Source organism: Zalophus californianus, chromosome 2 (genome assembly GCF_009762305.2).
Source record: "Zalophus californianus isolate mZalCal1 chromosome 2, mZalCal1.pri.v2, whole genome shotgun sequence".
Classification (NCBI taxonomy): domain Eukaryota; kingdom Metazoa; phylum Chordata; class Mammalia; order Carnivora; family Otariidae; genus Zalophus; species Zalophus californianus.
In genome coordinates, this window is record NC_045596.1 from 19,999,687 (window position 1) to 20,023,791 (window position 24,105).

A 24,105-nucleotide genomic window follows, 5' to 3' on the forward strand; every position below is an offset into this window, starting at 1 on the left:
CTGAGCCCAGGGGGACGAGCCACGTGAAACTACCCCCACTTTCTGGTCACTTGGGTGGGGCCAAGGGATATGCACTTGGTTCTCCTTATGCTTCCATTTTTGCTCCCTAGTCAAGCTGTAATTATGCCTGTTAATATCAAGCGTGGTGGAGGGGCCAGGGCTATCTGCTCTCTTCCCTACACATGGAAAGGAGGGTATGGGTTTGTTTTCAGAAAAGATGAAGGAGAAAACAAAGTCATATTTTTGGAATGTCTGCTATGTGCCAGGCACTGTTAAAAGTAATACTAAGGAGAAGTAGACCTTTATCTAATTATAATAGTAAGTGCAGTGGGCACTATTCAGTGAACATTGTTATTTTCCAAACTGTACTAAGTGCTCGACTTGAAACATATTCAATCCCTACAGCTGCCTATGAAGTAGGTTGTACAATTAGCCCCATTTTAGAGACGAGGACACTGAAGCTCAACAAGGTCAACTTATCCTTCATTACTAAAGTAATGAGTAGCAGAGCCAGACTGTTCTCTGCATTTATCAATCAGGATCCTTGGGTTGTAAGCAACAGTAATTGATCCCCTCACATAGCAATGTGTTGGAAGGACTTTGGCACTCACAGAATTGGCAGGAGGGCAGAGAAGTCGGCTTAGAAACAGGGAGGTGGCGAAGTGGCTCTGGAGGCTAGATGAGGGGTCAAGGCAGGAAAGATCAGGTCAGAGGCCGGCGATCGATCAGGGTAGAACCCGACTCCGTTATGCTTCAGCTTCTTTATCTCTGTTCAAGGGAGTCTCCAGCCGGCCTAAAGGAGATCATGTGCCATCCTTCGCCTGGGGGAGTACGAGACACCCAGACTGTTGTCCTGTGCTCTCTCTGCAGATTATATCTAGCACTAATACCCTCCAAAGCGGGGTGTGGTTGGAAGTGAGAGAACAATAAATGTTTGCCACATTAACCTGGGTAGATCCATTCTATTGAGTTTATTTCTCAACTCTGCTAAGGTCCTCCCCTTCTAGTGGCTTATGAATAAAGGTTAAAAAAGAAACAGTGGGCATTTAATAAGAATTCCTTTTATTTTAATGGACCCCTGAGGCTCTACTAATCATACCCAGAAAAGCACACACAGTGGTGAAGTTTACAGGCTGCAGTGGGGTATATACACCTACCAACTGGAGAAAGGAAAAACCACACACCAACTATACTGGGTAATCGGTGAAACGTGAGCGGAATAAACTTGGTAAAATATGACCAGTTTTCAGCATGTATACTAGATATCATGAAATATTTTTATTATCCTCTCAAAAATAGATTTCTTTTGAATTGCATTTCAATCATATTTTTAAAGCACAACTCACAAGTCATTTGTCCACGTTAATTCATGCCCGCACGCAAACACCACAAAGGTAGCCTTGTGCTTATCATCTTAAGAACCCAGACCCACAGTTTTCACTACTGAGTGGCTTTTATCTACCCATTTACTGTTATCTGCAATAAAACAAATCATAATTTGCTACAAGGAAGATCATAACAATTAAATGTCTATCTGACATACTACATTACTATTTAGATGGCTTTACAACCAGATAAATGCTGAGAGGGATGAAGGTAGCCAGGATGTCAGGGAGGGGACCTCTCCATCAAGTGACTCTTACTCTCAAACAGTGACTCATGGTCCTTGGCGATTTTTACTGGTGGGATCAGGCTAGTTCCCATTAGCTGCTGCAAGAACATACCTGCCAATCCCCAAAGGCTTCGCCACGTGATGATAAACATACATGGCTGAAGGGTTCTGTTCAGGAATAATTCAGAAACTTCCCAATTCACAGACTCACTCTTTTCTTAGAGCTATTTCCTCCCCTGGTCCCCCTCTACTCTGTCACACCCTCTTTCTACCTTATCTTCCATCCTCCATCCAGGATACCTCCTTTCTCATCCAATCTGCAGCTTCAGGTAAACAGTACTCAACAATCGACTTAATTTCACTTTCAGATAAGCCACTCCCCCCATTCCCGGAACCCCTACTTTGCCCTGAATGGTGATGTCTGACAGGGACCATCATGACGGCCTCCTTGTCACTCTACCTGTCTAGTACAGGTACCAGTCCCTTTGAAAACCATAAATCAGGTCCTGCCACTCATTCATCTTTAAAAATATCTCTGTTAAGGAGATTCACAAACAAGAGCTCTTTGATATCTGGCTGCAGTTTACCTCTGACTCTTCCTGGCTCCTTATTGCCATGTGACATTCTGGGTACACCTTAACTAGAGAATCACAGCCACCTGCTCACCTATCTGCCTCACCACAGACTGAGGCCTCCCTGCAGCCAAGGTCCAACTCATCCACCTTTGCATCTCCAGAGCCAAGCTCCTGACCAAGAGTGAGTGTTTATTTATTTTTTTTTTTAAAGATTTTATTTATTTATTTGAGAGAGAGAGAGAACGAGAGATAGAAAGCACGAGACAGACTCCCCGCTGAGCAGGGAGCCCAATGCGGGACTCGATCCCGGGACTCCAGGATCATGACCTGAGCCGAAGGCAGTCGCTTAACCAACTGAGCCACCCAGGCGCCCCAAGAGTGAGTGTTTAATAAGTATTTGAGAAATAAATGAATTTTGGTTCCCACTAAGCTGAAATATATATATACAAATATATATATATTTGTAATATGTATGTTAGTAAGCTAATCAATTATTATTTATTGTTAAGCCTAAATCTCTAATTGCATTTTAGCATCATTTAGAAAAATAAGTCTGTTTGCAAAAACTTGGTGTGTATGGAGAGGTCATAAGACGGCTCCTATAGAATTAGCAAAATGGCATTTGCATGTCACCTCATTTTTATTGTTCAAAATGAGCACTTCCCCATATCACAAGGGCATAAACTTCCTTTACCACCTTCATTCTCTGGATAGGCATCCAGGACTGTTGCTTGGAGATACCCTGAACCTTGCCAGGGCAAGTTTGGGCATCTATGGAGTAAGAAGCCAAGCAAGGCCAAGCCCATGCAGATGGTCATGTCGCTGAGGTCCTGCAGCCCACAGGCATCTGGACCAAGTCACGCTGACTCGCCAGCGCCCAGGGGTGCAGCCTTCACTGGCCGTGACCCTACCCCAGTCTCCAACTGTGCACTCCCGAGCATTTCCACAGCCCTGTTCTAAATCTGTGTTCGCCTCTGTAATTTTTAGATAACATTTCAGCAATTTCAGGTTGGTAACTTAATGATTCTAATGCCATTCTCTAAGATGACTTTTTTTTTTTTTATGATCTATCTTTCTCGGAGTCACCACGGCGGTTTTCCCTCTTCAGTATTACTTTTGACAGGCAAACTTTGATTATTCGAGTGCCCCAGGGGATGTGCTGAAATTTAAGTTAAGTGAGATTTCAGGTAATTGGAGGAGTTTATAATGTGAACTATAGTAGCTGGGGGGTATGTGAAATTCACTGACAGTTTTGGTTAACTGAAGTTAGGAATAACGAAGGTTTGCCTGGATATCTATTTCAATCCTTCGCTCCTGTTATTTCTCTCTTCCTCCCTCTCCCCCCCTTCTCAGTCTCAATACTGTCTGGGTGTGCCCCTGTTCTTTGCAGGCCTACAGAGATGAGGAGGAAATGCAAGGGAAAAAGACTGGCTTTCCTTCTAGTTGGCCATAAAGGGGCAAGGAAATCCCTCTCATTTGCTGAAGATAGCATATATTTTTTTAAAACTCCTCGCTTGCCTAGAGTGAGTTTGCGCTCTCCCCAGTGCTGGGCTGATCCGACCTTGCCTCTGGCCGAGATGCTGATGACAGGGTATGCAATTCTGGTTCGTTTCAGAGATCGGGTGTTCGGGATGGGGCACTAAAATTACCCATGCATCTGAGGATCTCCCTTTTCCACCCAGGTTGCCAGGGGCCTGGGATACACTAGATACAGGTGACAGCCCACGTCACCAACACTCACATGTGCAATGACATATTATAACATACAACAGTCACATGTGGAATGTGATGATAGATTCACTCGTCATTTCATTATAGGATAATAATTCAATTCAGTTGCAGAAAGCTTTTCTTGTGGGCTGGGTAGCAATAAAAAGCCAGCAAAACATGGGCAACATTTTGGTCAAACGGTCTTTAAAAGATGTAACATTGCTGTGGCTCCTCTTCCCCTGGTCTCAAAAAGAAATCATAAAAAAAAAAAAAAAACCAAAACCCTAAACCCTTCCTACTGATGAGCCACAGCGGCTGCTATATATCTACCTGCTCCTAACTTCTCAGGTCTGCCCCCAAACACTGTGAGGCAGAGGGGACCTCTAGCTGCACCTCCACTTGATAAACGAGGCTCAAGGTATGGCATTTGCAGGATTACAGTTGATTCCAGGACTCTACTTTAACAAAGGGGAATCTGGGAGGCACAGAGACAAAGGGAACATGAATAGACACATGGCACTTGGGATTTAGAGTGAAATGATGTGGTTCTCACGGCCATCACCGAAGACTGGCCGTGGGAAGCCACTCACCTGCACTCTGTGCTTCAGTTTCCTCTTTTATAAATGCTGTGTGAATGACCATCACCATCTTGAGGTCTACTCTGTGCCCGAAGGTGATTCAGCATTTCACACATAAAAATCATTAATCCTTATCACAACCCCAAAATGTAGGCATTATCCCCTTCTACAGATGAAGAAACTGAGGCTCTGGGAGATTAAAAAATGGTCACCCAAGTTCTAAGTGGCAATGGTGGGATTTAAACCCAGGCCTGTCCCACGCCCTTCCTGCCACAGTGCCCTATGCCTCCCTCAGAGAAGAATTACATGGATTCTGTAGGACAATGCATGTTTAAAAAAGGCACTCGAGGGGCACCTGGGTGGCTCAGTTGGTTAAGCATCCAACTCTTATTTCGGCTCAGGTCATGATCTCAGGGTCATGAGATCGAACCCTGCGTTGGGCTCCACACTAGGTATGGAGTCTACTTTGGATTCTCTCCCTCTTTCTCTGTCCCTCCCTCAGCCCCATGTTTGCATGCTCTCTCTCTCTAAAAATAAAACATTTTTAAAAATAAAAATAAAAAAATTCAAAAAGCACTCAATAAATTCTAAAGGTGCCAATCTTATTAATAATCACAATAACCCAAAGAACTTCATCTCTCTTATTCAAAGAAAGAAAACCATCTTGATTCCTAAGTTTGTCAGCAGACCTTGCCTTTCTGAAAGATATCATCTCCCTGCTGGGATGAATGGTTCCATAAGAGGGTCAGAGTGCTCAAGGTGAAGACTGAACTCAAGACAGAGCATTTGTGGGAATATTCCCTGGCTCCCAGCCCTCCAATACTTGAGTCAAGTGGAGACACTCCAAAGCAAGGAGGGGTTCCATCCCTGTCTGCCCCAAAAGGCAGTCATCTGCAGACTAGAGATCTTGAAATCAGACATGCAAATCCATCACCATTTTAATCATCCAAGTAAATAGAGCTCATACCACCATCTGCCAAGACGCCAACCAGTCGTGATCATCACAGCTCCCCCAGTGGTTCTCTCTGTGTGAGAACCACGGAGTCATTATTCAAGGGGCCACTTGGGCCCGCATTTCTGCCAACAGGATGAAGGTGTCCGCAGCCAAAGCTTGTGGCTGGGAGCCGGTTCTGCCCTCTCTCTGCGCCTAGCTCAGATTCTTCTGAGCACTGCTCATTGCTCCTGCACTTGCTATCACTCTCTTCCCACCAGCTCCGGTAGCACTGATGAGTGAGAAATTTCCCTCAACAAGAACCGTCAGTTCAGAACACAGCCCCACAGCAGCAAGTTGGGTGGAGAGGCATTCTGGAACATGGTAGGATGTGCGATCCCGATGACTGAAACCACAGGAGCTTTCAGAGGATGGACTAAATTGCAAACACTTCTCAAGGTGAGGGCTCCGTCCACGTCTGTTTCTCTAGCTGGTGATGGTGCAGATGGGTTGATTATGCTAGCAAAGGGCTCCTGTGGCTGATCTGAATTTATTATGGCTTCCAGGGAGGAAGGCAAAATCCTCATTGGCTCCACAAAACCAACAAGCCACCAGCCAATATTGGGGATAATTTTCTTATTTCCCTTGACAGGTCATTTGTCCACTACCATCACGGGTCATCAGAAGAACATTTAAATGACAATAAGATGGGTTGTTCCAGTTTAGTCTTCTGCAAGTACAGACACAAGACCTGACACTTGAAAAGAATTCCTTTGGAGAAGACATCACTGATGCAGGTAGTGTCAAGGTTTGGGCATTTCTCTTTCAGTAGGGAAATTCACTGATAACCAGGATCACTACGGACAGTAGTGTCAAAAGGACGGACTAAATATATGGCCAGGTGACCATTCCAAAAGGAGATGAAATTTCAGAGGCAGACAGACCTAAAAGGATATGGATGGCAGTGGATATCCCGAGTAAGACCCTGAGTCCTGGGGTACAGACCTTCCTGGATCCCAGTCTCTGCCCTGCCAGTTCTAGCTGAATGACCTTGAACAAGTTAATTCACCTCTTGCTGAGCCAAAGACACCTTATTTGTAAAATGGGGACCATGATAGTATCTACTTCATAGGGTTTGTGAGGTTAAAAGAGATAATGAATGAACAAGGCATTTAGTCCAGTAACTGGCAGGTAGCTGGCTTTTACTGAGAAGTTATCTTTACCATCATCATCATCATCATCATCATCCATAAGCATCATGTTCATGGCTATCATTAGGACTGTTCCTGTCCATACCATGTGGGAGGGTGCAAAGACCGAAGTAGTTAAAACAAGTCCTTGGGAAAAGACCTACCAAGCCTGATGGGCCTAGATCCCACATATGACCATGGATGCATCAGACAAAACACAGATGGCAGACTCTCCTCCACCACGCACCGTGTGCCAGGTACCGTTCTGGGCACTTCACACACATTCACAATGGGGCCCTATGAGGTAGGTACTACCACGATCCGCTCCATCCATATAAAAGTGTTGGCCAATGAGATGGAAGGAGAAGTGTCCTGGGAGACTGCTGGGAAGTTTCCTTAAAGGAAGGAGCCCACTCTTCTTCATGTCTTCTTCCTCCTGCAAAATACTGGTCCCAAAATGGAAAGCCCCACTCTTGGAATGGTAGATGAAAGGAAGAGCAGGTGTCTGGGTCCCAGACAAACTGTAAGCCGCCATATCAGCCCTCGATGGCCTTCCTCTAAATTCACTGTACTTGAGGGAGAACTACAGATAACTCTATCCTATTTAAACCACTGCTGTTTCTGGTATTACCTTAAAATTAATCCCAAATAATATGCCAACATGGCCAAACAACTGACACTGAGGAAGATATATAACTGAGTTCACAAGAGAGCCCTATGTTACTACTGGCTGGTGTCATTAGCTATCCACGACATGAATGCATAGAAATACTACACCCAGGTTTGAATAGGGTTTAAATTAAAGAATCCTTCCCTTTCAGCTTGATAATTCAAACCACACACCTGCTAAACACGAGCACGACACTGTAGCAGCTTTGGTCGCTCTCTCACTCACTCATTTGGTGAGGCTGTGTCGAGTGGGGAAAACACAGACTTTGGGGTCAAAAGAACCTGGGTTCAGATCGCAGCTCTTGCATTACCAGCATATTCCTGTATGCTTACTCATCCAACACCCAACCCTTAGCCATACTGATCACAGCAGGTGAAATGGTGGTAACCCTAGTTGCCTCTCAAGGGGGTTGGGAGGAATAAATGAAACGCATATAGGAAGTGTGGGCACATTAAATAGTGCCCAATAACTGTGTGCTTTCTCCTTCCAACATGTGCCTGGACCAAACCTTATCCACCTGGCACATGGCAAGGGCTTAATAAATGGAAACAGTGGACAAATAACTTTACTGCTGTTAGTCATACTGATGATACTGAGAGAGTAGTAACCATCACCGCGGTGTTCATCATAACAGTGGTAGTAAAATAATCGAAAGCCAAGCCGGGAGAGGGTGAAAGCCAGGAAGGTCCCCAAATGTGCACGGTTAATGCCTACATGATCAAAACAGGAGTGGTCAGCACTAGGCTGGACACTGTTTCCGGGGGGAGCATGGGCATTTTTCTCATAAATCCTCATGACTGTTTCCAGTAATCAAAACAACTGTTTTCCTCACTCACCAAGCAATCCTGTAATCAGAAAAGGACCTCTCTCTAAACCCAGGTGTTTAAATTGTCCAGTGAATTCCTCTCCTCTTTTAAAACTGAATTTTTAAGAAGGAGTTGAGAGATGGGATGAACGAACATCCTAGAATTTGCTCTCCCATACAGACGCTTACACACCACATGGTAGGATGCGAGATGTCCTTGCCGATGCACAGGGGTGCTTATTAGGACATTCAGCATAAATCACATGTATTCAAATAAACTAAGTGAGCCAGGGAAGGCATAAACTGGCCTTGCAAAAAACCACAGGAAAATCTCAAAGTCACTGCCCCAGCAGCCTGTTCTAGAACTTAAGAGAACCCTGATGTCAGACAGCTGAGCATTCTGATAGTGGGAAACAATGCAGTAAGAAGTTCTGAGACATAGCTTCAAAGTCCAGCAAGCATACAGTTTGTCAATACAGTGTAATCTCATGCTGCCATAAACTGATGTTGATGGTGCTGATGAGTGAAGGACATGGAAACTAGTCACTACTTATTGCTGAGTAGGCAAAAGAACAAGTTTATAAAAACAGCATCCAGTGACAGAATTCAAAATAATGGTTACGGTGGGTGGTGGGTTGTGTTGACTGGGAAAGGCATACGGAGCCTTCTGGAGAGCTGGGAATGTTCTAGATTTTGACCTAGGTGGTGGTTTACACAGGTGCATGCACATGCAAAAAGGCATTGAGCATTAGCATTCACTGTGTGCATTCACTGTATATGTGTTAGCCTCAATACAAATGAAAAAAATAAAGCAGCCTATGATATAAACTCATTTTTAGAAATAAAGGCACGGAGGGTGCCTGGGTGGCTCAGTCAGTTAAGCGTCCAACTCTTGGTTTTGGTTCAGGTCATGATCTCAGGGTCCTGGGATGGAGCCCCATGTTGGGCTCCAGGCTCAACGTGGAGTCTGCTTGAGATTCTCTCTCCCTCTGCCCTTCCCCCTGCTCACATGTTCTATTTCTTTCTAAAATAAATAAATAAAATCTTTTAGAAAGAAAGAAAGAGAAAGGAAGGAAGGAAGGAAAGAGGGGGGAGGGAGGGAGAAGGGAGGGAGGGAGAAAGGCAGGCAGGCATGGAAAAATACCTGAGAGATTATACACTAAAATATTAACAGCAATCAGCTCTGGGTATTGGAATTACAGTTATTTTCTTTTAAACATCCCTGTATTTTCTAAATTTAGGGAACACAGAAATCTACTCAGATGTTTAAAGTTAAATCCATCCTGACCCAAAGTCTGACCATCTGTAGGTAATACCTTCAGGCACTCACTTTTCTTCCCCACCGGCCCTTTCTTCTTCATTCACAGATTCAGGCCAGCGAGGGCAGGGCCCCCACTGCTGCCCGAGGAACTCTCTGTGATGGGGTCAAGTAGGCAGGGTGTGGGCGGATGGCTCCTCGGCCTTATTAGAGTCTCACGCTTCCATGGAGCCTCTGCTCAGACAGGACTGGGTCGCCTGGGCACCTGTCTTCAGCCTACGCAGCAGAGGTGGCATCCTGTTCCTTCAGTTATGGTCACATCTCAGGTGTCCCTGACACCCCTTTTGCTCAACTTCCAGCCTCTACTGAAGTCTGGGCACGGATCTAGAATGAGACCCCAGAAGTCTCTATCTCAGCTCCAGTTCCTGGGGCTTCACTCTAGGTCAGCTGGTGTGAGTGTGCAGAGGGTATGGAACCAAGCCCTCGGGTGGGAAAAACATCTGACTTGAAGCTAAGAGGCCTGCCTCCACACACTCGTTTCTTGCCAAGTGACCATCAATAAGGACTCTGAGTTTCCGTTTCTTCATTTATAAAAGGACACTACCCCCTGCTCATTCCAACTGACAAGGTGGTTACAAGGATAAGGGAACGGAGAGGAAGGTGACAACACCGTTGCCTTCTGCACCCCAACTTTTAGCAAAGTGCCTGAGGCTGTGTTCATCGTCTTTAATATCAGTGGAAGGCAGACAGATGTAAGGTAATGTTTTTAGCAATTATTTCTCATGATGAGACCGTGACCGCAGGGACCAAAGAAATTGCATAACTTCTTTGCATGAAAGACCTGTGGGAGCAAACAACCTTGCAGCGAGCTTCCCATCTGGTCCAGAGCAGAGGCAGACTGGTGAGTGTTCAGACGTGCTCTAAGACAGGTCAGAGCCCATTTACAGAAAGCAGCTCTTTAGAACCGAATGATTTCCCACCCACGGCTTCCGCCTGGCTCTTTTCAAGCAATATATCTGATACAATAAAATTTCAGTTTGGGAGAAAAAAAGAGAAAGAAGGGGCAGCTGAGAGGGAGAGGGGGAGGGAGGAAATGACTTGCAGTGAATGCATAAATCCCTTGGAGCTTATTAAAAGGAGATTTGACTTACTACCTTTAAAAGATCACAATCTGTATTTTGAAAGTCAGAAGGTCTGTGAGATCAAGCGGATAAAAGGGGGCTTTGGGGAAAGAAACAAATGAGAATGTTGTTCTGACAAACAAAAAATGAAACGTCCTTGTTTTAATTCAGGAGTTTTTCAATTCAGGTGTTCACGGAGAACCCGAAAGGTGTCATCTCTTTCAGATTTGTCTACAACGAGCAGGACGTTGTGCTGGGTACAATGGCAGATTCAAAACTGCATCAGCCCATTCCTGCTCTGAGTAACTCCAGGCCGGAGACAAGGCACGTACATAAATCGTTCCCACCTAGGGCGGCCAGGGAGACGCTGGCCACAGAGGGGCACCTGGACGCTACAGGATCGCAGAAGGCCGAAGACCTTACAGTCGGAGGTTACGGTGGTTACCACTGAGCCCTGGAAGAGGAGTGGGAAGAAGCAAGAGGACCAGAGCTCCTGCCAGAGGGCCCCGCCTGAGCAAACTGCGCGTGCGTGGAAACGCAGGCTCCTGGCAGAGACCTGGCGTGGTTCTGTGGAACAGGAGCCCGGGACACGTGACATGGAGAAACAGAAGATGAGGCTGGAACATCTGCTTTGAATGAAGGTAAGAAAGGCCTTAGATGACAGTGGAGTCTGGGCCAAAGTGAGGGCCAGCAGGAGCTATGGAGGCTTTCAAGCAAGGAAGGGTCAGAAGCCCAGTCTGGCTTCCAGGCGCTCGACCAGGCAGAGAGGAGGGTGGAAAGGCAGACGGGGATGCAGGAGGCAGGAGCGCTGATGAGGACGTACCTCCTGCAGGCAGGAGGCTGCTGCTAGCTCTTTGTGGAAGAGAGCGGTGTCCTGAGCCCGGAAGTCAGCTCTTGAACAGGCTTCTTCAGCACCAAACAAACGAGGGAAGGAGAGTTGTCAGCAGACGGCTCTGAAGACCAGAAGGGGGTAGGAGTGTGAGGCTGGACTCGGGGAGAGCAGGAAGGACGCAGGGCTGGAGGGTGAGTGAGAGGAGCGCGGAAGAGGCCAGGGAAATGGAAGGCGCCCAGGGACGGACTGAGTGACCCGCCCAGGTGCTGGAAGGTCTGGCAAAGCTGGAGACTGCCAGGAAAGAAGGAAAGGCAGCAGACTGACTCCGACGGCACTCACCGGACTGCAGCTGATTACAAAGCCAATTGGAACTGGCTAGAAAGAAGGGAGTTCCATCCTTGCCACCTCCAATCCTGCCTTGGGTGTGGGGTCGGCAGATGGCTGAGCAGGCAGGTACATCCACCTGCACCCCAGCGACATGGATTTTCAATGGCGTCGTGTTGACAACCAGCAGCTGACACATCACCTCTCTCTGCAGGGGCATCTCCGGAGCCCTGGGAAGGGTTTTCCTAAAGCCCAGGCAAGGACTGGACCGCCACCTCGGCCAGAGAGGGCTGGGGACTTTAAAACACACTTCCATATATTTCACCTCACTTTAACCCCATCTTAGGTGAGAGACACAAGACAGATGATGTTATCCTCATTGTATGAAGTCCAGAGAAACTGAGGCCTTGGAGAAGTCATGAGATTGGGTGGAGCTTGATGACTTCCGTCACCCACCGCAGCCTGAGCCCAGCAGCTGGCCAGGACACCGGCCATGGGCTGGGGCCATGTGGACACACACTCGCAGGGCCCTCAGGGCCATGATCGGTCTGGGTGAGAGGCTGGAAGGGGGTGCACAGCAGCAGCTGAGCAGGGCTGGCCTCAAAGAGAGTATCAGAAATGGCAATATCGACCGTTTCCTTCCTCCCTTCTCTCCCTCCTTCCCTGAGTCCCTGCTAAGTCTCACATGCCTGGAATTGTACTCGATATTGTTGGCCACCCATGTCTCTGAGGGTCCCCGTCCTCAGGAACCCCATTACCTTGCCTTGCCCTGCTGCCAACAGTCTCCCACACCATCTTCCCAACTCAAACATACTATCCACTTCCCAAGTAAAACACACCAGGCCCAGGAGAGGTAAGAAACTCAAGTAGAGGATGTGGCATTTGACCTGGGCCTCAAAGTATGCATAGGAGGTCACCTTGGACGCAAGCAAAGGCCTGGAGATGCCTCAGGGCATGGAATGATCTGGTGTCAGTCAGGAGTTCCGTGGAGAGTGGGGAAGTGGTGGGCAGACGGGGACTTGCTGGAGACGAGGAGGGAGTAGGGCCCCTGGAGGGCCTGGGTTTTCCCTCCGCAGGCCCCGGAAGGCCATCCGAGAGCTTGAGGCAAAGGACTGGTAAACCATTTCAGTGCTCAGAAGGACAACTCCAGCTGGACAGCTGGACATGGAAGAAAGACCTTACAGGATGTGGTAGATGTTCTGGGGAGAATGGATAAGAACCTGGGCCACGGTGGGATGGTGGGAGTGGTGACCCAGAGCCCTGATTAAAGACTTGTCCCTGAGCAGAAAATAGGGGCCTTCACTAATAATTGGATTGGGTTCCACTGGGAGGAAGGATCGCAGACTCTGTAGTGATGGCATTAATTGAGCCGGGAGGGAAGGAGGAAGAGACATAGGAACGGCGGAAGGCAGAGGCAGGAGGAATTCAGGTTAGGGCACAGAGAGTGTGAGGTGCCTGGAGACAGGTCCAGCGGCCACATGGAGGGATGCAGAAGCCGAGCGTGTAGGGAAAGAAGGGTGGAGTGTTAGAGGCTGCATGCTCAGGACCACAAAGGCTGAAGCCTGCAGACAGACCACTGTGTATGGCAGAGAGGAGGCTGCTCCTGGATGGCCTGGGCAAGAGCATTTGCAGGAGTAAAGAAGAGGTGGAAGGCAGATGCAGGTGGGCTGAGAGGGATGAAAGCAAGGGGACAGAGGAAGAGGTACATGTGGGCTCCTGTGTCCTGCTCAATCCTCATCTCTACCGCTTACATACCTTCCCAACGCATCCAGGTAATTTCTTCCCTGCTCAAAGGGTATAATCATGCCATCAGTCACCTCCAGAGTAAAGGCCACACTCGGGACCCTAGCACTCCGTAGACAGCCAATGGGGCATTCAAGGTCTGCCTAACAACTACCACCCCAAGCCCCACTATGCATTGCCAACCAGAGACCAGACTCTATTAATTCCCAAACAAGCCTTGCATTTGCCACCTCTGCACCTTTGCTATTTCTGTTCCTTCTGCCTAGAACACCCTTCCTTTATACTCCTACTTGCTCAAATCTTGCCCAACCTTCCAGGTCCAAGAACCCTCCTCAATCCCCCAATCTAAATTAACTTCCCCTTGTCCAGCAGAGCACTTAACCAAAATGTATGTCACAGGGTAGTGGCATATCCCCATTCTCTATCACCACTAGACTACAAACCCCTCAATAGCAACTGTCTCACGTCCAAGGCACTGCACACAGTTCTCAATCTGTGTCTGGTGTGTTGAACGCTGACCTTCTCCCTTGCTGTCCCCTGTCCCATTTTAATATTCCTGGCTGTCCTTTACTCCTCCATCCTACCAACCAACCAACCTAACGCAGGAACAGATCCATCCTAATGTCACTAACACCCTACCTGGGTGTCAGCCATTTAATAAAGCTGTAAGTGGGCAGGAACGTGGATGAGTTACTTTCCATAAGTGGGGATGTGAAATCGAAGTAGAGGCCCTATCTATGGCCAGAACTAGGTTGGTTCTCGGGTATTATTCAGTGTCCTCACTCAGTTCCTGCTCCTCTTGAGTCATAGCATGAAACTCATTCCTCTCTCCTACCCAACACAGGCCGTCACGATCCCTTCTCTTAGAAGCTCACTAACTGGTGTAGGAGTGAAAATCCGCACACAGAGAAGGTCCATTCCTTTCTCTGGGAGCATTTTCGTGCTGGATGTGTGGCTTGGAACATGAACTACGTAAAGCAACAGGTCGAAGAGCTCACTTCAAGCTTGGGTGGTCATGGATGATTTTATGAGGGATGTGGGCTTCTGTTCCACCCAGAAGTACTAGTAAAGGCTGTGGTCTGGGAAGAAGTCGAAGGCCCACCCAGATGAGATCTGGATGTGAGAGTGAGGTAAAAGCCAGAATGCATCACCGATCAGTTTGTCTCGGGCAGCCAATTTCTGAGGGGGGCAGTGAGACATAAAACTAGAAAGGTCAGGGCTAGTTTGAGGGAGGCCGTTGGAATACCAGGTAATGGGGGGCCACAGAAGGCTTCTGAGGAAAGTGAAAAGCTTCTAGTGAAAAGTGCTTTTCTTTTTAAGGTGGCATAACAGGTTGTTGATAGTTGATGCGGGGTAGGCTGGCTTGAAGAAGAGCTGATAACCTGCACGTAAATGTTTGTTGCAATAAAACAGCATAAGGCAATGGAAACAGAGTAGACTATTTAGCAAGCTTACATAGAAAATGAAAATGGGAAGACTTCAAAATAAAAAAACCAACCAAAGGTTTGTGTTCCTTGGGAACCAGGTATCCCCTCCCACTGGCATCATGTTACCTGATGGGCCAGAGAAAGATGCAGACTCTTCACTAAGCAAAGTCCTCTGCGGTGAGGCACCCAAAGCCCCAGTGTGGTTTGATTAGTGGAAAACCAGGCGGTGAGTGAGAAATGTCATTCACTCTGGTCATTTTCATTCAGGGACTGGCAAAGTCCTCTTCGAATCTTCAGCCAACGTATTTTATTCAATGTGAAAGCCAGTAAATTAATTTTTTAACATAATAAGAGTAGAAATTGTCAATTTTAGAAGCACATATGCGAATTTCCCTGCACAGGGGAGAACATGAATCCTATTAGTTAAAAATAGCAGTTGTGCTCACTTTCCCCCACATGCTAATTTTAATAAACTTACTCTGAAATTAGCCTGCCACTAGGAAGATAGCAGCTCATCCAAAATGTTCCCAGTAAGCACGAAGCTTGCCTTGCAAGAGTTCAAGTACTCCCAGGAAACTCTGAACAATGCAGAGTTCTAAATGGAACTCATCTCTTCTCACCAGACTCAGCGACCCCCAACCCTCTATCACACCCAGCGTCACCAACTCTCAAAGGTCATCTCGGACTCCTTCAATTTCATCTTCCCGACACAGCTGACTGTGAAATCCTATTGGGGTCTTTTTAAAAAAAATCTTCATAACCATCCTTTTACCTCTATTCCTACTGACGCCATGTCTCCTTATCACTTTATTTATTCAAACATCCACATTCACATATTCTACAATTAATACCTACAAAGGGCAAAACATAGTGCAAAGAGCTAAGGCCACAAATCAATAACACATGGTCACTACTCTCAAGGAGCTCAAGATCTTTTGGGTTCAGTGGAGAGATAAACAAGTTACGAGTTAGAAAACCGTGTGATTAGTGGTATGACTTAGGTGCAAAAGGAATAATCGGGAATGTTGGTGGTGACAGAAAAGACTAGATTACTGGTCTCTCATCTTGTCTTTTCTTGATTCCTGGCAAAGTTACCAAATTTGCCTGTATATACCCAGTGCCTGGCATAGTGCCTCGTAGATGTAAGAGCTCCGCGATCATTGAGTTCAGTGGAAACAAATCTATTCCAAATATTTTCATCAACTTGTACTCCATCTAAAAAAGCACCCAGTGCCTATTACCAGCTACATTAGAGCACGCCCTCTGTCTTGCTTTTGAACTCGTTCACCATCTGGTCCACCCTGGCTAGTCCAGGCTTAACGTCTGCTCTACCCCAACCCACTAGTAACAGCCTTCATCAGAAGCATTTCCTCAAAAGTCAACCACCAGCCCAGGGCTCATGCCTGCTTCCCATCATGATCATCTATGCCCTCTTCAACCAAAGGGGAGGGACCCCAGTTCAAGTTCCACTGCCTCTGAGAAGCCTTTTCCCACTTCTCAAGCCTTACCAACTATCTATATATGTGCTCACTATTGGGCACTGCTTTTTCATTTAATAATATTATTATTAATATGAATAATACCCTTGAAATATTAACTCATGTCCTATCTACCCACCTTGCCTCCATTTCCTATAACCCCTACCTCATTTCTCACTACATATCCCTCTCCCCTCCCTTTTAAAGAAGCCAGACATCCTGCCTTCGTGTTCCCAGGAAGGGAGCACCCAGCGAAACACAGGTAACAAAGTGATTGGCTTTTCAGTGTTGAAAGTTTGGTCCTTAAGACATCAAGGCATAGAAGAGTCTCCCCAGGAGCTTTCTCTCCCAAAGCCCCCCCAAAAACTAGAAAGATCTCCAAAGTTAAGGAAAGGACAGAATCAGAGTGCAAGGAAGGAGAGCTTGGTTATCAGGGAGTCTCTAAGAATGAACACAGAGCTCTGCCTAATCAGCCTGAGTGGGGAGAGCAGAGTGAGAACCAGGGGAGAGGGGTGGGAGCAAGACTAGTCTTGATGGAAACCTGATGAGGTGGGGTCCTGGAGAGGTAAGGACTAAAGCTCTCTAGAGAGATGGTGATCTTGACTGTCCATCTCTCCCCTTTAAAAATAATTAGTTTTATGGAGACATAATTCACACAGAGAAAGATTCCTCTTTTTTGGGTGTGCAGCTCTATGAATTTTAGCACACGTATACAGTCATGTAGTCATCAGCTCCATCGAGGCATAGAATACGTCCATCACGCCAGAAAGTTCCTTCATGCCCCTCTGTCGTCAATCTGCTCACCCTGCTCTCAGGCTCTGGCAACCACCGATCTGTTTCCTGCCATTTTAGCTGTGCCTCCCCCAAAATTTCATATAAATGGAATCTTACAGTAGGTACGCTTGGCTTGAGCCTCTGGTTTCTTTCACTTGCCAATATTTTCTCTTTTTTTAGTATAATTGGTACACAGTGTTACATTAGCTTCAGGTGTACCAAATGTTTTAAAGATTCATTCATGTTTTTGCATGGATCAGTGATCTGCTCCATCTTAATGCTGAGCACGCTTCTGCCACACGGATGTGCAGCAGTTTACCTGCTCATCAGTTCATGGACGTTGGGACTGTTTCCATTCTCAGCAACTATCAAGAAAACTCTATAAACATTCACATACAGGTTTTGGTGTCAATACATGTCTTCACTTCTCTGGGGTAAACTAGGGACAGGATTGCTGGGTTATTCAGTTAAGTGTATGTTTAACTTGACGAGAAATTGCAAAACTGTTTTCATGTCCCATTCCTCCAGCGATGCATGGGCTTTCCGGCTGCTCTGCATCCTTGTCAGCACTTGGTTTATCCATTTTTTATTTGTTTGTTTTTCCATTCTAATAGGTGCATCGGGGGGATCTCACTGTGGTTTTAACTTACGTTTACCTCCCAACGGATGATGTGGAATATCTGTTCACGTGCTTGTTTTCCATACAAATCTCTCGAGGGCAGTGTCTATTGAACTCTTTTGCCATTTTAAAAATTAGGTTGTTTTCTTATTATTGAGTCGTGAGAGTTCTTTCTATGTTCTAGGCATGAGATATGTGCTCTGCACAAATTGTCTCCCAGCCTGTGGCTTATCTTTTCAACTCCTTAATGGAGTTTTTCAGAGCCGAAGTTTTAAATTTTGATAAAGTCCAATTTATCCTTTTTTCCTTTTATGGTTGTATTTTTCATGTCCTATGTAGCGTTCTTACTTTTGAATCTCCTAAATTTGGAAAAATTGTCTCAGGTGGTGATAAGAAGAACCCTCCCAAATTTAAGCTGGGCACATCCTGCTAATGATGATATTCTCTAGCCTCTCTTACAGCAAGGTGCAGCCACATGACTACGCTCAGACCAAGGGGATGTGAGCAGAAGTCATCCCTCATTAAAGAAAAGCCCCTCGCCCTGGACTCCCCCTGCCCTCTTTTTCTCCATTCTCATGGGCTGGGGCAAAAACATGGTAGCAACCAGCTTTACACATACAGTTGAGGACCATCCCCAAGACACACTGGAGTACGAAGGTGCCCCAAAATCCAGGTTCTTAAATGCCCTGGGGAGCAGGGCCGCCCTCCCCAGCTGGACCACCACACTGTAATGTGAATGAGACCTACACATCTACCTTATTAGAATGATATATTTTGAGGGTAGGTATCTTTGTTGCCGTGGCTTAAACCTGACCCTAACAATCTACCCTTCTTTCTGAGGAAGTAGGAAATAATCCCAAGGGTCTTGGACGCAGCCTGCTGTCATGTGGTACATCTACACAGACAACTGCACAATAGTTTCCGCAAGCTTCCCTCAGCTGAGGAGTGATTCGGGGGCGGCAGGATACGAATGCCTTGCCCCTAGCCTGGGCCAGAGAGTGAAGTCCCCTATGCTCAGAGCAGTGACTGAGCACTACACGGATGTGAGTAGCATAAGAGGGGGACAAGGAGGGACACAACAGTGACCTCTGACCAGACACTAGCCTGAAATGAGGAGACTGCGGCCAAGCACCAGCTGTGTGCCCCCGACCCCCATCACCAGCTGTGTGCCCCCGACCCCCATCACCCCTGCCAATGGTGGAGTCCTGCTCGAGCCCCCTAGGACGTAAATACAAGCTCAGGGAAAGGGGGAGGCATGACTCCTCTCCAAATTATCCTTCCACCACCCTTACCATGGGAACCCGTAACCAAAATTCAGGTGTTGTAGCAAAATACAGAAGTTTTCATTTTGTGAATACCCAAGTTTCCGTCCTGAGGTTCATGGTCACTGTACTAATGTTCACAGACCATCCGCCAGGCAGAGGCCGAAGCACTAACCAGCACTACTTCCTTTGAGCCTCACAGCACCTATGAGGGGCCATTTTATTACTCTATTGAAGATGAGGAAAAAACGAGGCTCAGAGAAATTGCACAGTGAGGTGATTCTTTCAAGTCCATTCTGCTTCTGGCAAACAGCCCCCAGGGCCCTGACCTGCTTTCGGGCCATGTGGCTTCCAGGGCAGGGCCTAAGACCGTCAGATCACCACGCTCCTGAGCAGTTTCGTTCCAGGGCAGGCCAGTGATCTGAGTGGGTTCATGGGGAGTGATTCCTGTGGTTTTATGGAATGTACTACATAAGAGCTTCTGTTTTCCACTCTGAACTTGAATGTATGGGAGGCTGAGGCTGAAGACAAACAGCAAGGAGACCCAAGCGTCTGTGTGAGTAGGGAATCCAGCTGTGCCCCAAACCACCCTACCTGGGAATCAGTAGTCAGGCCAGCTGTATTGGTTTGCTAGAGCTGCTTGTAACAAATTGCCATAAACCAGGTGGCTTGAAACAAGAGAAATGAACTCTCTGATACTCCTGGGGGTTAGAAGTCCAAAATTAAGGTGTCAGCAGGGCCATGCTCCCTAATAATGCTCTAGGGGAGGACTGCTCCTTGCCTCTTCCTAGCTTCTGGTAGTTGCCAGCAATCTCAGGCACTCCTGTTAGCTGCATAACTCATCACATGGCCTTCTTTCTTCTGTAACTTCACATTGCCTCCCCTCTGTGCATCTCTACATCCAAATTTTCCTCGCCTCATTGGATTAGGAGCCCACTCTAATGACCTCACCTCAACTTGATTACGTCTTCAAAGACTCTATTTCCAAATAAGGCTACGTTCACAACTGTGGGGTGGGGGTTAGGATTTGAACACATGTTTTTTGCGGAGCACAATTCAACCCACAACACCAGCCAATTAATTCCCTGAGCTGAACCACTTTGGGTTGGGTTTTTGATCATTTGCACCCAGAAAGAGGAAGCCAAGATTTACCCCCAGATCTCAGTCGACAACCGAGACCCAAAGCTGTGCCATTAACCACAGGGCCGACTATATGTCTCTTCAATCTCTCTCTTTCAAATGTCAGTGGCTCCACTCTGGGCAGAGGCCCAGGGTTTTACAACACGCTCAAGGAATATGAGACTGATTGCTATCTAATTAATTAACCAACACTCAAATAGTGAAAATAGTGATACTGAACTCGGCATGGTTTATCACAGGGCAGTAGGCTCAGAGGTGGCTAACATTTTTATTTTAGAAATAGAATGTTATTGATTGTCTGCATGGCTGCATTTCCAGATTTTTCCCTGATTTTGAAAGATCACCTCAGGCGGTGTTAAGAAGAACACTTCCCCCTCCCCAGACATTTAATTTCCAAAACAGCTCACCAGCCATGCTTTTTTCACATGCATGGCCGTGTTGACTTCGGGGCCTGAGAGGAGGCTGTAATTTCAGCTTGTTATCCTAAAAATATGAAAATAAAACTGATCTCTGTAGGATCATTTTAAATGAAAACTGCTTCCTAGAGGCAAGCCGTGGAAGAAAACTGATTCAAAGAGCGCGCGGGGCTCTGGGCAGGAGGGACAATGGAGGGCGCATCCAGGGTGGGAGGCAGAAGCCCGGTCTTCCGCAGAAAACCAATGGGAGTTGTCAAAAAGCCCAGTCAGCTCAGGTCAGATGTCTGGTGACATCTTCCCCGGGTCCTTCGGCTGGGCTCCAAAATCACTGCGAAACACCATGGGCCGTTGACCACTCTCTTCCTTGAATCCTGCCTGGCTGAGTATCAGACATCTCCACGCCAGACCCAGTCCACACCCAGCCAGCTAAACTTGGGTGGGGAGGGGAATCCCCCGGGTAGCTCAGTTTCTGAGAAAAGCAGATTTGAGGCTGCACTCCTGGGCATTTTCATGCCATGGGTGTTATCAGTTTCTTGTGGCTGCCATAACCAGTTACCACAAACTGGGTGGTTTAAAACAGAAATTTATTCTCTCACAGCTGTGGAGACCAGATGTCCACAGTCAAGGTGTCAGCAGAACTGATTCCTTCTGGAGGCTCTGAGGGAGAATCTGGTCCGTGCCTCTTCCAGCTTCCGGTGGCGGCTGGCAAAACTTGACATCCTGGGATTTTTGCTGTACAACTCCAATCTCTATTGACATGGCCTCCCTCTGTGTGTGTCTGTCTTCCCGTGGCCTTCTCCCTTGTATCTCTGTGTCTGAAATCTATCTTTACTTTCTTTTATAAGGACACCAGTCATTAGATTTAGGGCTCCCCCTAAATCCAGAATGATCTCATCTCATGGTCTTTAACTTGATTATATCTGCAAAGGCCCTATCTCCAAATAAGGTCCCATTCATAGCTACTCGGGGGTTAGGGCTCAGACGTATCCATGGTGAGGAGGTGGGCACACAATAGATTTGGGGAGAGACTCTGAAACTTGCATTTTTTCCAAAAATGCAGAGTAACTCTTTGCACTCTTTGCTCCCCAAATGACTCTGGTGCAGGTGATGCGTAGATCATACTCTGAAAAACACTGATTTAGCCGCTGAGGATTCAAAGATGAGTAAGACACGGTCCCCTCCCTTGGAGAAGCCGCGGTCTAGTTAAAGATATAGACAGATGAACCAATGATCAAAATACGAAGTATAGCCTAATGATCCCAAGCTCTGGAGTAAGACAGACCAGGGTTCAAATTCTCTAGCTGTGAGGCTAGAAAGCCTTTAATGAATGTCTGTGGAAGGCAAGAAGGCATTACCCTGAAGAAATGCAGCTGGAACAGGCAAGGCAACTCCTGAAAGACCCATTTCAGAATCTTGATTTATTCCATAAGCATTTTGGGGGCACCTGCTGTGTACGGAGCTCAGTGTGTAGACACTTGGAACAAAGCCAAGGAAAACACACGTCCTAGTGGGGCGGCCATCAGGCTGTGATACAGTGTGGTCAGTGCAAGGCGGAGGTAAGCCTGCCACGGAGAGGCACATTCGAGTGCAATGAAGCATTTCCTTCCTTTGGTTTTCCATCCTTCACATTCTGTTCCTTAGCACTCTCTCTGTCTCTATTGTGGGACTCCCCCAAACTGTAGCATTATGCTCCAGAAATTCTTGGAGGGCAAAAGAGGTTGTCTGTCTTCTTTGCCACTGAATCCCAAGTACCATGTACCTGGCTACTAATAGACATTCGGTAAGTATTTGTTGGAGTGGGGCCATTTCAGAGCCCAACACTGGACTTTTATGAAGAACCACCTCCAGCCTCCTTGACTAATGGGTGTGAGTCCTGAAAGGCCAAGAGAAAAGTCCTCTAGAGGATCTGCCCCTTGGCATAAAGCCTGATAGTTAGACCTGAGCAAAACAACGGATGTTGTCTAGTTAGGAGCTTTCAACTACTAGACCAAGAGTAAACAAATTAAGCCAGGGAGAACTGAGGACATCTTATTCCTCTTCAAAAATACAATGCTTCACACACACTGGACATTAAATACTGTTATCAGACTGACCTGGAGGCCCAGAAAATGATTAAAGGAGAAAGACAATGCCGGGTTTCCCCTCCAGCATCCCATAAGGGAAGAAAGAGAGCAAACCATTACACCCCTCATTGTGTGCACAGGAATCAAGTCCAAGAGACCCCAAGTTGGCCTTGGGCAAGGGGGATGGTTCTCAGGAGGGAGAGAATGGAAAATTTCCAGGGGATGCTCAGCATGGCTGGGTAAGGTGGCTAACTGCCGTCACATATGGTGATAAGTCAGGGACAGCTACCTACCTGTGAGAGGGGGACATCGGCCCTCACTCTCACCTGGAGGAGTCTGTGGACGGCGCCTCCCAGGCCAAAAAGCCCAAGCTGGGCTGAAGAGGGAATAGCTTAGGAGACTACCAGCGGGCGCCAGGGGTGTTTGTGGCAAAAGAGTTTGGGGGCAGGAGAGGGCTGGTGTTTTCTGCTTCCACAGACGGACTGACTTCTGCATCTGCATTTCACGCCTTTGATAAAAGGCTCCCCGCCTGACACAGAGTAGGCTCGCCATACACGTGTTGACAGGAACGAGCAAGTGACTGCATGAAGGCTACGGAGGACCCCGAACTCCCCCACCCGAACCTCCACGGCAGGTAATTCCACCTGGCCCGAGGGGAACCCCAGGGCCCGGATTCCCTCCTCCCCCACTGGCACCACCTTTCCGCTTCAGCACCGGCCGTCCAATCGCGAGGCTCCAGAACGGTGGTGACCAGGCAAGCAGGTGGGGCTTGGCGCCTTTCCTCCCGGATCCCCGCGCCGCGCTCTCCAATGCGGGGCCCAACCCTGCCGGGGGGTGGGGGACGAAAGCCCCTCTCCAGAAGCCGGTACCAGATGGCGCGGAGCGAAGTGGCGCCCGGCTAAGCCCGGGAAGCGCGGGAGGAACGGCGCACCTGGCGGGGCCGAGGGGGCAGCGCGTCCCCCGCACGTCCCCGCCGCGCTCGGCCACCCCGGGGCGGAATGGGGGGGGCGCGGGCTCCGGGCTGCGGCGGCCGCTCGGCCCGGCCCTTCCCGCCTGGCCGGCGCCTCGGCCTCACCTCGCTCACCAGCCCCTGCCAGTCGCTCTCGGTCTGGTCGCCGTTCATGGCCTTCTCCTGCAGGCCCGGGCCGGCTTCATGGACGCCGCCCTCCTCCGCCGCCGCCGCCGCCTCCGCCTCCGCTTCCCCCCGCCGCGCCGCCGCCGTCGCCGCCACCCGAGCCCCGCGCGGCCCCGAGAGGGCCGGGCGCCTCCGAGCCGCCGCGCCGCCGCCGCCGCCGCCGCCTGCGGCCGCCCGCCCGCCCTATTGACTCAACGTCCGCCTCCGCGGGAAGGGGAGGAGGAGCCGCGGCGGCCGGGGCCACAGCCACAGTCGGGCCGTTCCCCCGCCCCCCGGGCCCCGGACCGCCACGCGCCCAGCCCCTGACCCCCCCGATCTCCCGCGCCCGCTGCCCCCGACTCCTGGGCCCAGGCCCCGGTTCCCACGTTCACACCCCCCACACACACACCACGACCCTCGCAGGGAAGGGGCGGGAGGGGTCCCAGCATGCCGGTCACTCCTA

At 48.3% G+C, this 24,105-nt stretch overlaps 1 protein-coding gene across 1 annotated transcript in view; it reads right to left on the reverse strand.

Annotated features, from left to right (window-relative positions):
* CCDC149 (coiled-coil domain containing 149) overlaps positions 1-23,788 on the reverse strand; it is a 101,486-nt gene extending 77,698 nt beyond the window's left edge. Inside the window, 1 exon segment of the mRNA XM_027597576.2 lies at positions 23,604-23,788. Coding sequence (XP_027453377.2) covers positions 23,604-23,651 — 48 coding nt within the window. The 5' untranslated portion in view covers positions 23,652-23,788.
* Positions 23,789-24,105: the final 317 nt, after the last annotated feature.